General features: G+C 37.1%; 1 protein-coding gene across 5 annotated transcripts; it reads left to right on the top strand.

Annotated features, from left to right (window-relative positions):
* The first annotated feature begins 3,426 nt into the window (after positions 1 to 3,426).
* Positions 3,427 to 11,450, top strand: LOC105422770 (brother of odd with entrails limited). Of its 5 annotated transcripts, XM_089084328.1 has the most exons (4): positions 4,286 to 5,142; positions 6,925 to 7,705; positions 8,040 to 8,915; positions 9,717 to 11,450. In XM_089084328.1, the coding sequence occupies exons 1-3, from the start codon at positions 5,133 to 5,135 to the stop codon at positions 8,899 to 8,901; spliced, it is 1,653 nt and encodes a 550-aa protein (XP_088940454.1). In that variant the 5' UTR covers positions 4,286 to 5,132; the 3' UTR covers positions 8,902 to 8,915; positions 9,717 to 11,450. The 5 variants fall into 5 exon arrangements, with proteins under 5 accessions (XP_088940455.1, XP_088940454.1, XP_011630579.2 ...); XM_089084329.1 differs by lacking the exon at positions 4,286 to 5,142 and adding an exon at positions 3,427 to 3,559 and having other exon boundaries at positions 8,040 to 11,450; XM_011632277.3 differs by having other exon boundaries at positions 4,286 to 4,977; positions 8,040 to 11,450.
* Positions 11,451 to 19,120: the final 7,670 nt, after the last annotated feature.

Raw genomic sequence — 19,120 nt, 5'->3', positions numbered from 1 at the left:
AACTAGTTCAGTGAACAAAACAACGTGAGAGGCAGTTGCACGCTGTAACAACGCTTCGGCGTTGTATTCGCGCCATGGGTATTCGCATGAGCGCGGATGAGAGAAGAGAGCTTTAACCTGATATTCCCCCGTATATGCGACACATGTATAAAGAGCTCTTTTAATTTTATATTAGGCTGCTGGATACCTTCGAGCGAAGTTTAACGGGTTGCGGTGAAAGAACTCTCGCGACACGCATTGGATTATCGCAACCATGAGCTTCAGTTTGCGCTCCGCAATCATGTTACAGATGTTGAGAATTGCGTGCACACTCGTTACATTTTTGTAGCATACTTTAGTGTGTCGCTTTTTTAGAATTATATAAATTATATATAATGGAATAAATTTTTTCTATCTCTTGATAAAGCTCTCATTTTTGATACATTATTCGTATAATATTAAATTTACACTTATTTATACAACGAATTAAATTATTACAATAAAAATAGAATTATTATAATTTGTAATTTGTTTTAAAAAATAAAGATATATATATATATATATATATCAAGTTATATGTATTAAAATAAAATATCTAAAAGTTTTATTTCTACCACATCTTTCTTATTAAATGCCATCATATTATTATGTTATTATTATTATAGATATTAAAGTTATTTACGCTTCAAGTCGCAAGCTTACCTTTCTGATGAAATACAAAGACCATAGCTTTTAGCATTTGACAGATTTACAGAGATTATAAACAACATTCTATATATGAAAGATTATCACAAATAGGGATATTATTAAAAGATTCGGAAAACATATATATTATTAACAAAATAATTATTCTATTAGCAAGTTATTCTATATTTACAAATAAGAAAGCAAGATTTAAACAATTAAAATGTAGGAATTGCTACCCATTACTAAAATTACTGTGAAACAAGTTTCGTTTAAAATTCCAATTGTGAGCTGCACAAATTTTCATAACAGCTCCCGAAATTTTTTTCTTAATGAGCACATCATTTTCGCTTCGTGCCAGCAACTCTGCCTGACAAGTACGTTCTGATAATTAACATATCTGGACGTTGAGGAAGCTGAAAGACGGAGGATCAATCGGAGCCAGAAACAATGACGTGCCGACGCCATTCACACACATTGCATTCCGCTACAAGAGGCTAATGCTATGTAAATATAAAGTCTCGCCCATTCAAGCGCGATCTTCTTCTCACGCGGGAATAGTCAAGGCGGCCTTGTACTTGGCGTCCCGACCTTTTAGGAAAATAGATGGTGTACCGTCATCGCGTACCGTTACCGACACGCGATCGCGCCGACACCGATTCGTCAACGTTCCTCCGTGTCTCTTTGTCCCCCTTTCAGGTACCCACCGTGACGAAACGAGTCGCAAAATGAATTCACAAACTGACCGTTTGAGGATCGCCCGACAATCCGAGATCGGACCTTCCAGCGTCGTCCAGCTACGACTCCGACTCGTGGCTACGGGCACGACGCGGAGCGGCGCGGCGTGGCGCGGCGTGGCGTGGCGTGGCGTTTGAAAAGCTGACGGGTATAGAAATACGTGCTATCAATTTCCATACGCGTCGCGCCGCGTGCTCGTTTTACGGGAGCCGGCGAGTTTTACGACACGCGCTTTGGCGTAGCGTAACCCAGTCCCGAGCGAGTTTCTGCGCCAAGTAGACGCCGGGGCTTTCTCGACACCGCCGATTATAATGCGTTCTCGTAATATGACACTACTTATGCACTAGTTATGCCTTTTGCTACGGTTGGAAACATTTCGAATATCCCTGCAATGAGATTTGCCAATTAGAAAAAAAAGGGAAAAAAATCGAAAGTCCGTTCTCCGGGCCGTGCATGACGTGGATATCGCGTGGATGACGTTCGTAGACCGCGCGAGAAAAAAATTGATATATCGCTGTTACGGGGACATGTTCACAGGCATTACATACGTGGTGAATAGGACTTTCGTTCGCTGGCCTTTTATCTGTCGACGTTATTGCACACGTAATCCAGAACTGCAGCACGCAATTTTCGCACTCGCCAGGGCAGATTTTTACATGATTTCGATACGGTAGAGAAATGTCGAGAAACAATAATTATATTTATCGGATTCGAAAAACGGTGACAAAATGGTGAAGAGAGAAATAATACTTGTAAACTCTTTAATTAATTAATTAAAATTGGAAATCTGTCCACTTTTATGATAAGATATTAAATGAGATAAAAATAAAATAATAAAATAAGAATCTATACAAAATACATATTTAGTGGAAAACAAAAATAATATTAAATTATATTCGCTATATTTTGTTGTATTTTGATGAAATACATTTTGCTACTTTTTTATCAGTATCTATTAATAACTAAACCGTATGATCTGTTTTACAATGGAATGAGTAGATATTCATGATAAATGAGACATTACCCTCGATATATCTGAAAGAATAAAGGAATACAAGAAAACATTTTTAGTCAATTACTTCTTGGTCAGAGCCAGCTGACGGCAGCATTACTTGAGAAATTCGATCTGATATCCACGGGGTCGGTCGATCGATGGATCAAATTCGCCCCTTGAATTGTTCGCAAACGTGGCTCTTGCCAGAAAATAAACGTCATAATTTCTAATTTCCATAAAATTTATTTACAAATCTTAATAATCTTTTAAGAACATTCATCTAGAATAATCCATTTCAACCAAAATTATTAAAGATACTGTGTATCCTTTATTAATTTGCAGAAAATAATATCGGACTTCGACCAACGTAAATTGTTTATCGCATAATTGTTACGGTCTGAAAATATATATCGTAAATAAATAAAAAGGCTTTAGCTTTATTGTAGAAAATCTTTACGACATCGAGCATCTGGAGCAACTGTCCTAAGCCAAGAGCAAAATGATAGCCACGTCGAACTAAATGCCAATCGCAATCCGCGGCTTTTCTAATGGCTCTAAATCTCCATTAATAATATAAAAATAGATTAAAGGAAACGAAAAAGTGCCGTTCAATAGGCGGCATAAGAAATTCATGTTCTCGCGCAAATCAGCCTCGTAATCACGGCTCATCCACGACGAACAATCGCGCCGCTTATTCTATCCAACTGGAGCAAATTCCGGAATCCGTGAACTAGAACCGCGCTCGCTCCAGCGAGACGTACGTAAGGTTGAATCGATTTGCCGGTGTAAAACCGGCTGGGCGTCGGCGGCTGCTGCCAGTAGAAAGAGACGGAAAGGGGAAAAAAAAAAGAAAAAAGAAAACGCCGAAGGACAGCGGGAACGCGCGGGGAACGCGAACGGCTACGCCGGCATGGCGGGGTATAACGAAGAAGCCGAAGGTGGAAGCGGGACGCGTAAAGACTGGGAAGGAAGATGGAACGTGGCTGTAGGAGAGATCGAGGAGGACAGGGAGAGTGGACGAGAGACGGAGACCGAGACCGAGACTTCTCTCGATCTCTCTGACTGCCTCTGGCTGGCGGCGGGGTGCACGGACCGCACTCCCCTTTCCGCCTACCAAAGACCGATCTCCTTCGTCAGTGCCGGCGTGGCGCGGGTTTCCTACAGGTGCGTTTACAACCTGCCTCACAGTTTTCTCGTTCGTTTACCTGACAGCGCGAACCACGACGACAAACGGTCTTCGGGCTACCTACCTGCCCGAGCGAAAGAGCTGCTTTAATCTTCGGAGATGAATAAGAATGGCATAGTGATGACAATAAGAATTCCGAAACTATAACTACGGGTGTACGACATGCGTAAATGTATACGTCGACTGCGGCAACTAGGAATCGGCTCGAGCGCTTGCAGATGCAACGGTTCTTCGTCTCTCGTTAAAACTGCTGGAACCGAACGACTATCTCGGACACGAATCTACATCATTCACATCGGGCACCGCTGAGCATTGAATGCACCGAGGTGAGGAAATTCCACGGTAGCCGAGAAGGAACCAGACCGTGAGGAAGAAAGAAAGGAAGGAAGAGAGAGAGAGAGAGAGAGAGAGAGAGAGAGAGAGAGAGAAAGGGTGCCGAGTTTCGCGTTTACGCACCTGCCCCTCATACCACGTCCCTACCTAAGCCTCCTGCGTTCAACCTGCGCGGCATCGCCTCATAGGTACTGGTAGATAGGATACCAACGAAACCCCCGCGCGTGCCCTCTCGGCTCTCCCTCTCACCGCTCGCTCTCTCGGACTACCTGTCGGTCCTGCTCTAGCGACCGCAAGCCGGTCAGGTACCCGTCTCTCTTCCACCAAAGGCGGCTCTAGAGCGAGGCGGCTGCGAGTTGCGACGCAGCATCCAGCAGCAGCGCTACTAGCGGCAGCCAAACGGAAAGACTCCCAGGCGAGTCGCCCAGGTGTATGGGTGTGTACCGATGTGTGGCGTGCGCGCGCGCGCGCGCGTGTAGACGTGCATGAGCCTTACCTGCGTGGGTGTGTGAGCCGAGGAAGCCTACCTGGCGGCGTCCGACCACGCAGTTACCCGTGCGCTTCTCCGCGTTCTCCCGCAGGAAAGAGCGCTGCCGCGCGCGTACCGCCATCCCGCTCCGGTTGTCGTCCTCTCGAGTCGGAGCCGCGGGAGTTGCGCTTCTCCGAGGGAGACCGACCTTGGGAGAGAGGAGCGAGTTCTCGCGTCGCGTCGCGCGCGCGTTGCTCCTTTCGCGAGCCACACGCCGGCCGAGATCGGCGGAGCAGAATCGGAAGTGCGCGCACCAAAGGAATCGCGCGCTGCTGCTACTCGCCGCGACCTGCAGTGCATGTGTGTTACGTGTACACGGGAGGAAGATAAGGGAAGTGATAAGGACCTCTAAAAATCCTACGTCGTGTGTCGCAGTGAATGTTCGTGAGGTGGTACGACGGATATTTCGATCGCTAATCACCGGACTATCGGCCAATAAGGGATTTCGAGCGGAAAAGGAGATGCGTTGGTGGTTTGTTGGAGGACACTGAATTAGGAGACCTGGAATTAGGCTCCTCGCTCAACGTCCTCCAGGTGAGAAGGATTTCTTCTTGGCAAACATCTATCGAGAGAGATTCCAGAAGGATTCCGTAGGACAATCGCGTGTCTGCCTCGTTGCGTCCCTACGGACATTCGCAATTTCAACATGGCTGCTGGGACTAGCCGTGACCGCTGGGTCCGCGGAAGCCATGTTGGCAGGTGTGCTCGGCTCGAGATAACCAGTTCATGTTCATAAAACGTATGCGGCACCGATACTCCGAATGGTAGACCGGAATGAGCACTTTATTATTAAATTATCATTTAAATTGCCGCGCGCCTGCCGCTCTGCGAAATGTGCACCTGTGAGACAATATATGCGCGATTTCGCAAATAAAACGAGTATGCGAGAGATGTGATTAATAAAAAGAAAAAAAAAAAGTCTCTTTCGAACGCTGTCCGTACTCATTTCCTACACGATTGCGAAAGTTTGCGGTAAGCTGCTACGCAGTGTGGTTTATCTCTTGATGTCCATTAAACATTCGTAAAATCCATTGAACTAAACTTTCCGATCGCTTATTCTCTATTTCTTAAATAATAAAGAATTAAGTTATACATCGAGAAATGTGTTTAACATATTATAAAGTTGACAAAAATATTAATGCGAAATGATAGCGACATCATTGGTCTGATGACATCAGAAAATAATTTTTAACGGTTAAAGCAAACGGTTTGACGCCGTTAAACTAACAACATTCCTTGATTTTATTTTCTGTGCGCTACGTGCTTATACGGGATGTCCCATAATTCGTAACGCATTTTTTGTGGACAGTAGAGAGAATGTATTGAACAGAAATGCCATCTATCATTTTTCCGATTGTCTTGCAATAATTAATAGAAATATTAATTTATAAAAATTCGCCTATATTTACATACAGAAACAGCCATGTACTATAAACGGATGTTCTATTTATAGAATCACATTTTATTGAATACATTCTTAAGTATATTTTTCATGGAGTGTCTCAATTTTTATACGGATTCGTAAAGAAATTGTGTAATGATTAATAATGAGCAATTGGAAAATTTAACATTTTCATAAAGTTTTGCAGATTTTTATTAAATAAATAATAAATTAAATTTGTTCAGAAAATTGTATATTGGACACTACATTTATTATATATATATATATATATATATATATATATATATATTGTTTTATATTTAACATTTTTACAGATTTTTAACATCTTTTGCCAATAAATCATAATTTCAATAACTTTATTAAAAATAAAAATTTTAGAGTATATAATAAGCTTCTAGAAAATGCAATCTAAAATCGGATCATGTGGTGTCTTTATAACGTTTTTATGTCATCTTGTGACCTAGGACTTCTTTTTACAACTTATTTGATTGTAGTTGTACACGCTTGTGGATCTACTTAATATTTTTAAAAACAGAAATTTAAAGATATACAACATGTCTTAAAATTGAAGTGAGAAAAGAAATAATCTACAATATATATATAAAAAATATAGAATATTAAAATCAATATATTAAACTTTTATATAGAATCTTGTTTTCGAAAAAAATTAATATTTATCAGATATACGTACATCTAATGTTTATTTTTATTAATGTTAATTTTCATTATCAATCAACATGTTTTATCTTCCTGAAATATCCTTTTGATATTGCACTATATTATGTTCGTAATCACAAATGCGTGTGAAAACGCATGACTAAACATGATAAACATTCAAAGTTGCTTCTTTAAAAAACGAAGCCTGGTATAAAAGAGTTTTATTTTAAACTTTTTATTTTTTTATGTAACATCATCTTCTTTCTATTTGTACTAGTTTTGGGATACTCTGTATAATCAAACAGATGTTACGAAAACAAAATTTTTTTTTCATAAAAAGAAGAATTAATTCCATTGATCGCAGTAACTTTGTTTTTCTTATATTATTAATGTAATTATCGTGCGATTTTTTTATTCTTTAGGTACATTTAACATGCCAGCCGACATCGTAGTTACGTCGGCCTCGGCCACGGTTTCGGAGGAGACAAGTAGAGGTCGAGACCTGGGCCTTGGACCATCTCCAAGATCAGGCCCCTCTTCCGCAGCCTCGTCCTCCTCCGGTTCTAGTGCGCCGTCGACTTCGAGAGGATTCGATCCATCTGGCACTCTCGCCGCTTATCATCATCATCATCATCGTCACAGTTTGGTAACCAGTCTGGGCCATGCTCATCACCGGGAATCGTCAGCCTTTGTGCCTGTAGTGCCTTCAAGATTACAACTCGCTCCGTATCCAGGTGAAATACATCCTCATCTACCCGGACCACCGCCCTCTTCCTCATCGTCAACAAATTCAGAACACGAAGTTGGTCCCGAGTCTTCAGCCAGAAAAAGTTCCTCAAATTACGATATCATGGCGATGATGGTTGACAAAAGAAAAGAATTAGCGAGAAATCTTATATTACCACCGCATCCTCTCCTTGAACCACCTGGATATCCAGTCTTTCCTGGTCCTTTTCCTGGCAGTTCTGCTTTGTATCCTCCGGGTGGTCCGTTAACTCATCAACATTTGGATCGAAGGTTACTTAGAGCACCTGGCAGGGCATCCAGACCCAAGAAACAATTTATTTGTAAATTTTGTAATCGACAGTTCACAAAATCGTATAATCTTCTCATTCACGAGAGAACTCATACTGACGAGAGGCCATATTCCTGCGACATTTGCGGAAAGGCCTTTAGGCGGCAAGATCATCTTAGAGATCATAGGTACGCGATACTTGTTTATATTGGAATTAATTGATTAAATTCAATGAAGTAATAATATATTAATAATATAATAATAATTACATAAAAAAATATTACATAAAAAATTAATTTATTTGGATTTATCGTATGTCTGTTGTATTAATTTGTTTTGTAATTTAAAAGATTTGCAGTAAAGTTAATGATAGTAAAAAAGATATGAATAGTAAAAAATGTTAATAGATCTGTTTTGAAATGTAAAATATCAAATTAAGTTTTAAATTAAAATACAAACTTTTTAAAAATTATAATTTATTATAACTATAGATATTATTTGTTGATATTTTTTTTTTCTTAGGTATATTCACAGCAAGGAGAAGCCTTTCAAATGTGGCGAATGTGGTAAGGGCTTTTGTCAGAGTCGTACTCTAGCAGTTCACAAGATTTTACATATGGAAGAATCTCCACACAAATGCCCCGTTTGCGCGAGAAGTTTCAACCAGCGCAGCAATCTCAAGACGCATCTTCTGACGCATACAGATCACAAGCCTTATGAGTGTACATCGTGCGGTAAAGTATTTCGTAGGAACTGCGATCTTAGAAGACATGCATTGACGCACGCAGTGGGTGATGTTCCTCCGGAGGCGTTGGAGGAAGCATTGAGGGACGATGACAGTCCCGAAGAGGATTGTCCTGAGCCTGGACCATCGTCTTCTTCATCAACATCCACAACATCATCCGTACCTTCCGCATCGTCTAGTTCATCCGGATACCCTCCTCAAGGATCTTCAACACAACAGCCATCTACTACGCCTGCATCTACTACAGCTCCGCCCCTTCCTCAGAGACCTCAGCTTCAGATCAGAAGGGATTTGCTCCCCACAGTGAAGCCATCAACGATAACCAGTGGCGCATCTCCGGCTCATTCTGTTACTCAAAACCCACCGGCTGCTCTTCCACCACCACCACCACTCATTCTGGCTTCTTATCGACGAAGAATTGGCTCGCCAGGTCCTTCCAGAGCACTTTTGGAACTTCAAGAACGTGAGCGCGAGAGAGAACGAGAGATGGAACAAAACAGAGAAAGAGAACGCAATAGGGAACGTGACAAGGAATTGGCCAGACCACCGAGAGCTCCAACTCCGCAACCGCCACCGCCACCGCCTAGACCTACACCGGCACGCCAGGGTTTTACTATTGCAGATATAATGGGTCGATAGAATATTTGTCGCAGGTAGTTTTCCTAAGCTTAAATTTCTTTCATAATATAATTCATAAGCACTATAGATATTATCCGAAGGAGGGATACCAGTCTTCACAAAGAATAGAGCTTTTCTGAAAGTTTCACGATATTATAAGATTTTGGAACACGTAAAAGTATGATTAATAACTTGTAGAATTTGCCAAAAAAATCTATGATTTACATGTATTATTGCTATTATAGTGCATTTTTCATGTAAATATGACAGAATTTAAATCTGTACAATAAGCAGATAATATTATTAAAAATATCTTTCTAAGTCTTCCAAAAATTTGTATTCGAGATTTTAAAATAATTATTAGATTCAAAAAAACTTAACCTCTCATTCCATATAATTATGTTATCTTTTTATACTCAATATAATAATATAGAGAAACAAATTATTAATAATTTGTTGTACATAATTTATAATGTATAAGATACAAGAATTTTATAAAATTATATATCTAGTATGTAATATTATAAAATTATATATCTAGTAGATTTGTAAAATTATATTGAACAAAATAATTACAAACACAATAAAAAGATCTTTTTATTATTATATAATTTGAGATATAAAATACCTAGAGAATATTTTTCTAGGAATGAGACGGTTAAGCAAACACATACCAAAAATGTGCCTTAATAGTTTGTCACTAGAGATGCTCTCGCTTCAATTTTAATAGCTTCTTCCTGCTCATTAATCGTGATGCAATAGAGAAAATAAAAGACATTAAGAGACCACGAAATATTCTGGCGGAAACTACGGCGAAGTATTCTTTTGTCCTGCAGTTGTTCGAGAGAGGGGATAATGCAAATTTTGCGGTCGGGGTAACAACCTGTGCCTATGCCACTGTGGCAGGTGCAATACAGCTTTGTACCTGCTCGATTCCGCGCGCGAAATACCTGCTCCCAGCTATCGCTGCTGTTACTTTTCCCTTCTAAAAATATTCCGACCCTAGACGAATATCAATACTTTTTCTTCCTTCTCTGTCCTTCCATCCCTCCACGTTTCTCGTTTCTCGTGCCTCGATGCAAGGAAGCATTAATGGTCCTTTTGTGAGACCCAAACTGTACACCGTCCGACCGCAGAGGCGAACCTTTTGGGCTATGCGTGCCTCTAACGTTTTCAATACAAAGGTATACCTTCTTTTCAGTGGATTTCAAAGAATCCACATATAAGAATGATCCCTTGGATATAGCTAGCTTTTCTAGCTCCCTAGAATAGCTTTTCATTTTTAATGTGTCTATTGTGATTAAATAAAATTTCGATATGTTCGAATGTTTGAATGTTCGATCAACTACGCGTTAATGCTACAAATGAAAAATACAACAAAATTGGGTACAAAATGGATATACGTCTGAAATAATATTTATTTTAATAGCGAAGTATTGTCGTCTTTTTTAATTATAAATGTACGAGTACATAGATTTTTATATATACTGAGAGAATTCAATATTTCATTAACCACTGTCTAAAACTGAACAGTTGTTTTCACAACGTTTTGTTTTACGCGAAATTAGAAACTAGAAATAAATTAAATTAAATTCTGTATTTCTCACAAATACAAACAGTGTTTATAATATAACATACAAATATATTATAATATAACAAACAAATTTGAAATTGTAATTGAATTTATTCAACAATAAATTTAAAATTAAATTCTTGCTTTTTTCTTAAATTAATTTAATTTATTTCAGAATTATCTTAATGCCAGCATGTTAATGAAACGTTGTGATAGGAATCTTCTGAATTTTATAAATAACTGCTATGTAACATCGTACATACATTCGCCATTCGAATAATCGAGTAATTGTACATGAGACTATTTGCGTTTTATATGTATAATAATAATAATAATCATGTAATTATTACTTTAGGTATTTTCGAATTTTTCAAACATGTGAAATTCGAACGTTATAATATTAATTAGAACACAATTAAATAAATATTAAATATTAACAGATTGTATCACGTGTTCAATTTACAATAACTAAAAGTTACATATGAAAGTAAAGTTACATATGAAAGTAGTCCAGTGAAATTTCCAGCGAAAAGTCCATCCAGATGTAACTTAAAATATGATAATAGTAATAATCTAAACGTTTCAAACAGAAATTTAATTTTTTATATGTATGTATACGTGAGAAAAAGAATGAGATTTTGTGTATACGTATGCGTGTGTGTGTGAGAGCGAGCGTGATAATAATGTGAAAAAGAACGCAAGAAGAAAAACGATAGCGAAGAAGAAAAAAAGAAAGAAAAAATGCAAGGAGAAAAAGACATTTGGTGTATTTTGCAACACAATTTAATATATAGTGATATATGCAATGTACAATATACTACGTACAACGAGAGCCTGCATCGAAAGTTACATGCGAGCGATCAATCTCCTGTTATTTTCTACGTTATTAGTTTATTCCTCATATCAGTATCTATATTTTTAGATTTATATGAAAGTTAAGCAACTTTGTAAATTATATTAAGAAAGAATATTAAATAAAAAAATGTGGAAAATGGTAGTGGTCATATATTCATTGAAAGAATGTTTTGCGAGATAAATTAAGTATACTACAGCTAAATTGTACTCAATTGTAGTTGAATTTATAATTTACAAGTATAATTTATATAAAAAACTTGTAATTAAAATTATCAAAGGCAATGATTTTTTAGTTTTAAGATAGATTAACATAACTGATATTTTAAAATGCATATCCTTATTCTTTGCTCATATTTATAAATATTTTAGATATGCAATTTAACATATCGTATAAAAGATATAAAGTAAAAGTTGTACACTAATTTATAATTAATTGATAATGTGTTAGAAATTATGTTTGAAGTAAACTGAAATATCGACAGAAACATTTGATCTTTTCTTTCTCGATATTTCTAATGGTATAAAACCGACAGTAAATAACTTATCTGCTAAGTCAAAGTTAATAATTCATGTACAAAAATTATAAAATGAATACTTACTTATAGTTAACAATAATAAATTAATATACATATATTAAATTTAAAAAAATACATAAAAATTTATTTACGTCACAGCAAGAGTATTTACCATCTGCTAATTTTTTCACACATGTCCTATGTGACCTTTTAATACTTCTATCCAGATAGCGCAATAACTTCTGTATGCAGAACGAAGAAAAATGCTGAAAAGAATAAAAATGATTTTAGCATTACAAAATGTATGTTAAATTTATAGATAGGTCTATTATACCAAAGAATTGTCAATTAAAATATGTAAATATTCATCATTCTAAGGAAATTGAAGTCTAGGTTTAAAGACGCAAACTTTAAGCATGCCTTTAAACAACTTAAAGCATATTGACAATGTCCACTATGTTATCTTAATCCTTTGTGAAAGAAAAAAAATCTTTTGTTTGACGGGAACCTGCACTACAGTACAAACAGTGTGTAATTGAATAAATAAAGATAAGATAATTCTGCGATGTCTTTAAACTTTGTGTTGCATTCTCAATTTTCTGCAGAAAAAAATTTGTGAATATAGACAAAAATATCAGTAAATTAAATATATATATATATATATATATCGTTTATATTATTTTAAATTGTATATTATTTGTTGTCGTTGTTAGAACGTTTTTTTAATTTTTTTTCTACCATCCTTTTTTATCTTAATAATATTAAATTTATTTTATTTTCAAATATGTTATCACTAAATAAAACATTTTTTTACAAAATATTAAAAATTATTATCATCCCGATTAAATTAATTATTGCCAAATATATATTTTGTATATTGTTTCAAGTATACATGTAGTATACATGTCATTAGTAAAGGTCTATTTAAATATTTGAGATTAGCAAATATATTTAAACTTTTGTATAGGATTTTTTTTCATTTTGTTTTTCACATAACATGAAAATATATCTTGAAGTTGTATAGTTTTGATTGAAAGATATAACACACCTATTATTACACCTTCTCTTATATTAATTTATTATGTTATGTTATTATTTATAATAAAACAAATTGTCTTTTTATTATAAGACTGTATATAAAACTGTAACTGTATATAAAAAGTTCCTTTTGCTCGACTATCGTTTCACGTAACGGCGACAAATAGATTGCGAAACTGCCGATGAGTTTCCAAGCAGACTTCTATTTTAACCGGAAATGAGTGCGGTTATTGAGCGAATTACTTGCGAGAGTCAGTTTGTTTGCACTTGAGCGCGTGTTGTGCCGCTGTCAGAGCGCTCTACTCGTACATTTTACGAGCTGGGCTTCGCCGCTCGCAGACGGCTTTATGGCGGGGGGGGGGGGGAGGGGGGGAGGTGAGTAAAAATCGACAAACAATCTATTCCATCCATACATGTCGGGCGCGGCCCGTCATCGTTATATAACGGATGATAAGTCCTATGCGAACAACGTTGTCCTCGCCCCGTCTTCCACTTCCTCTGCCGGCCTCGTTGTCAGTGTCGGTCTCTCTGTGACGGCGGCGACTTTCTGTGAAAATTTCGGCGTAACTTAAAAGCTAAGTCAAACATGGGCGTGTTTCACGAGGTGTCTCGGTAAATCCGGTAAAGCTGCGAAGGCAAATTCCTGCGCGAGCGACACATGTCACGCTTTGCTTTACACGCGCATATATATATATATATATATATATAAATATATATATTGTGTGTGTGTATGTGTCGCGCAAACTGGATGTGTCAACGGGTACTTAAGTACTTCGCACGTCGAAGATCGGAGATACTTTGCTGGGATGAGGATGTAAACGCTAAGTAATAAGAATCTCGCGGAAGCTGCTCTCTTTGACAAATGATGCTTCGATGCGAGCAATATTCGTTCGATAAAATAAATACAAGAGAAAATGAATGCCTTTACCCTTTTTGATCTTGTAAATTTATGGCGACTAATTTTTTTTTATAATACTATTCGTTCCTAAATCTTCTTTTCAGCGTGTAATATTTGAGAAACATAATATATTTGCAATTTTTTTTTTGTGTATTAAGTTCAATGTTATTTTATTATACAGCTGCTACAGAAAAAAGGATAATAAATTTAATGCTTAATGTGTGTTCCTTCATTTAGTCGTCAGTCTTTCAATATTATCTTACTATTAAATTACACGAAGTAGAATTGATAAAAAGAAGATTTTTTACATTGTGATTTTACACTTCGCAATATTCGCAATATTTCAGAGAATACGGATATTATTTGCGGATCGGAAGTAACATAATTGCGCACATATGAGACTACGCAACGCCGTCGTGGAAGAGGTCAATTTTGCGTCCGGCATTATGGTGGTCGCCATAACCCTACGTTGTCCGTATATTTGCGGGCGTAGCATTATAACGTGTGCACGTTGCATACTTACGTGGCCAGCGGAAGGTGCGGCTTTAGTCCATGATTCTTCTTGGGTTCGTCCTATGCCCATTATGCGAGCGAACTCTTCGTGATGTTTCTCTGGACCTTAAGATAAAGTCTCGCTCACAGCGACGTCCGTTTTTCAACCGCAAAATTTTACTTTGTTTTTTTTTTTCTTCAAATAATCTCTAAGGACAGATTTACTAAAATTTCATTATTATTTTAGGACATATTTTTAAAATAACTATTGTCGAAAACAAGCTATTGTCGAAAACATAATACAACTATTGTCGAAAACATAATATATAACTTGTTTATTAATTAAAATTTGTTAATTTACTAAAATTTATTTATATATTGTTAACATGTAAATTAATTATCGTTAATAATAATGTATTATTTAAATGAATTTAAATAACATTTTTAAAATTTAATTTTTTAATGAAAAAAATATCACATTAGACATTGGTTTCATTTATATAGCAAATAATATAGAATATTATTAAATAAAAGAGCTTTAAGCTTTTTTAAATTAATATAAGAGTGTAGAGATAGAACGTAATTTTCTAACTAAAGATACGAAGTAGCAACGATATACGGGATTCAATATAACTTGCGATAATATCCATGTTAATCTTTAGAGTCGGAACATCAATGGCTTTTCTTCGCAAAAACAAGTGTGCAAATGTGATAACGTGTAATAAAAGTTGTAAATCCAGGATTGTAAGCCAGTATTGCCGTTCATAAACTGTAAAATATGAAATCATTGTAGATTCTACAAGTTAACCGTCGTCAAATATTTTTTAGATAAAAATATATCATAGATACAAATTCTTCTAAAAATTCTTAATTTGTAACAAAAATCTCTCTTTCTCTCTCTCCTTCTATTCTTTTTTCTCTTTTTTTCTCTATAAAGTAATGACTATTATTTTGTTTCGCAATGCTACAATGCTATCACATTTATTTTGCTGTTGAACAGACTAAGAGAAAAATAGTTTCAATAGATCATTAAGAAAAAGTCTGCAACACTTTTGCATATCTTCTTTGTTCATTAATTTTCACTTTGTCCATAAATATATTGGATAAATTCGAGCATATCTGTTTATCTTGTCTATCTTGAAACGATTCTAAAATTGCGCCGATATTCTCGGCTCGTGCTTCTGACGTTATTCTGGAACGCAAAATTCATACGCTTAAGAATTGTGAAACGACCATTAAGAGATACGAAACATTGTCATGTGTGCACACACACACACCTTTCCATTAGCCACATATCTACAAGTCGCGACTTCACGCCGACTAAGAACGTGAGTAAAGCTTTGATGTGACCGCCATTACTGAGGGCACACTTATCATCATACATACAGTCGACAACTTAGAATCCAGAAATTTCTTGTCAATGCTTTATACCTTATAAACACTACGAACACTCGGTGCACCTTCTTTCTAATTTATAAAAAAAATGTTCGCATAACAATTTTAATATTGTTTGATACATACAGATTTTATTGATTATATGTATGTGTTCTATTATTCAATTTACTTTTAGGTCCTGCGCACAATGGAGAAAATATTAGAAAACAGAAATAAATATTAAATGTTAAGGTTCTATGCACAATAGGCAACAGAAACAGAGAATGACACAGATTGATTATCAATTAATAGGCCGATATATATCAATTGATACACGGTTTTCAGATTCAAATTTATCGCCTGTGTTATTCTCTGTTCCTGTTGCCTATTGTGCGTAGATCTTAACATTTAATATTTAATTTCTGTTTCTAATATTTCCTTCATTGCAGGGTCTTATTCACGATATTATACGAAATTATTATGAAAAATCGATTGGTACCGGAGAATTTATTTGCGTACTTTTCTTTCGTATATCGTCTCGCAAGATTATATCAGAAACAATTACATTTCTCGAATAAAGATAATCAATGTACAGAATCAGTTTGAACGGAAGAGAAGAAAAAAAATGAAAGTATATTATATTAATGAAATTTGCATTTGTTTCTACATTCAAATTGCAGAATTGGTATTGGTTAATCGCATGAAGTTTATTGCAAAATAACCGAGAAAATGAATCATATTTTTTTACTATCGTTTTTCGTAGAAGCAGTAGCGACATCATTTTGTAAAGACCGACACAGAAATGGATCAAAAAAACTTTATTGCCGTCCCTTTTCGTCTACGTTTGCACACGTTCGGACCTTAAATGGTGTTTCCCCATTTTCCAGGGGTCCATTCACCAATTTTCCTTTCGGATTACGTTATCTCGGGGATCGACGGGATCGTCGGTGGTTTTTCTCACGTCGCTGCTTGAGTGCCCTACCTGCTAATTCGACAAGACCTGTCTCGATTGGGTCTCGTTATCTCTCACGCCTGCACGCACGGAGCGATGTCGTTTACAATATTTTTTGCCCGTGTCCTAATCTATAGGTCGGGGTTTCCTCTAGCCCGAAACGTGAGGTGACGCTTCCCCCTCCTCCCCCCCCCCCGTCCCCTCCCCTCATCGGGGACGTGACAATATTTGTCGCGACCGACGACGACCGAGGGCGAGAGCAATAGGCGCGGACGTGGCGTTATTTGCCCTATTCTCTGTGAGATGCCGTCTGTTTGCCGAGGCTTTGTTTCCGTCAGTTTCCGTTTCTCGCGCCAACACGGCGGCTCCTCTGATCCATCCGGTCATCGGAATACGCACGACCGCTTTTGGATATCGAGATAACGCGACCTCTCGACACCTCTTCAACCTCTTGATTATGGCCAGACGTCTGATTTGTGTGCGTCTCCGTTTGTTCGTTGGTTATCGCTCCTGCTCACCATATCGTCTTCTGGAACGAAAAAAAAAAAGAAATGGAGGCACGGCAGACTCTCGGAATCTAGAAGGAAGGAAAAGCTTATGCTAATACGTGTGAAATTAATTGCGCAATTTATGAGACTGAAAAATATGACGGTTACATGTTTGTGACCGTGGCTCGAATGTAATAACATTCTTGTTATTAATAAAATATGTTTGAATTAGCTTTTAATGTTAATGTATGAAAAATTGTAACATTATATATTTTGTATATTTAGCATAATATTATTGCAAGTAATTTGGAAATATTTTGTAATATTTATAATATTTCATAATATTCATCATATATCATTTCAAAATATTTCATAATATTAATAATATATATACTACTAGTTAAATTTATATCGCGACAAAAATATAATTTTAAGGAATACCGATACTTTGAAAATGTGACGAGATTCGGTATTTTTCAAATTCATCTGCGAATTTATTACGAGTCACTATCGGATTAGACTAAACTTTTAATGCATAAAAAATCAAATAATTGTAGAATTATTTTAATATGATTCCTTCTGTACCAAAATTAAATTAAATTAAATTATTTTCTTATTAAATATATGAGTGTTATTCATTGTTTATCTCAATTCTCCACTTTCTCAAATTTCTTGTTAAGTTGAAATTTATATTGAATCTAATGTTATTTCATATAATTATTATACAGTTTTTCAATGTATAATAATGTTGCTCTACAATACAGAATTAGCGATAATTATCTGTTTATATTAAATTATTATTGTGTATATACAACTTGAGCGATTTTAAAGACTACATCATAAAGTATAAAGTATTTGTATTTCTAATTTAAAAAAGAAACTAAAATATGTTACATACTTTTACTTTACATACAATACAGTTTAATCAAGTCCGGTATTTGTCCGATGTTAAAAACATGCGGGAAAATCATACGGGAATGAACATAATTAGCCACATTGAGTTCATTTCTATCGACGTTTCAATGGCATTTCGCTGCATCATTATTTTATGCTAAAGCAGTTATATACTTTTGACATCGGCAATTCCTATAGCAATCAATATGTACATATAACATGCCGTCGTGCATGTCAAAGGTACTTAAACATCACTTAATCCGTCATTTAAATCGCCATTAAGGCATCTCGCCGAAGACTACCCTCTATTTATCCATTATCCAAGTTCATATTGTCACTCGGATGCCTCTCCATCTTTGGCGATGCATTTTCGCAAGCTGAATCGGTGGCCACACGGCTCGGCGACGGTGAAGTCGCCGGCATGCCAAGCTCGTCGGCGTCGCCTTTGTTGCCAATTGCTCCCTCGTTTTCTTCCTCTTCATCGTCTTCCTCTTCTTCCTCTCTTCATCGTCGTCAATCCTCTTCGGCCGTTCCCGAGGAATTTTTCCACCACTCGATCATCCCGGACTGACTCGTGAGGGAGGCGATCATCCCGTCCGCATAGGATTGTCCAATGAAGCGATACCGCAAGATCTCGATGGGCGGCGCCCGGAATCCCGGCGATGGCTCTCCGGCCCGGCGACTTCGTGGTGGGGCCCGGTGGGGCCCAAGCGGGCCGCCTGGTGGGGGGATTGACATCGACTACTGTGCATTTCCCACGTGCCCTGGGAACCCCCGCGGCATCGTGTCAGCCCCCGCTCTTCGCTTTTGCACGCTCCTACCACCTCCACCTTCTCCCACACTATCTGCTTCTCATCGTCAGCGGCGAACGTCTCTCCTTCTGTCTGCCTGTCTGTCTGTCTCGCTTTCCTTTTCCCTATCTCTCTTTCTCTTTCTCTTCTCTCGTTTTCTCTCTTTTCGCTTCTACGCTCATCTCTGCCTTTCTCCCTGTCTTTTTTTCACCTACCGCGGTAGAAATCAAGGAATCGGGCGCATTCCGCGGGACCGCGGGATTTCCTCTCGAGAATCAGTTTGTCGCTTCGTCTTTGCGCGTGGGCGTCACGGATCGCGCCACGGCGCACTCGTATTGTTTATCCACGAAAATATCAACCGCTCTGCTCC

Source organism: Pogonomyrmex barbatus, unplaced genomic scaffold (assembly GCF_055798465.1).
Source record: "Pogonomyrmex barbatus isolate J1 unplaced genomic scaffold, ASM5579846v1 scaffold8, whole genome shotgun sequence".
Lineage (NCBI taxonomy): Eukaryota > Metazoa > Arthropoda > Insecta > Hymenoptera > Formicidae > Pogonomyrmex > Pogonomyrmex barbatus.
The sequence above is the reverse complement of the archived record's forward strand: the minus strand, read 5'-3'. Positions and strand labels throughout refer to the sequence as shown.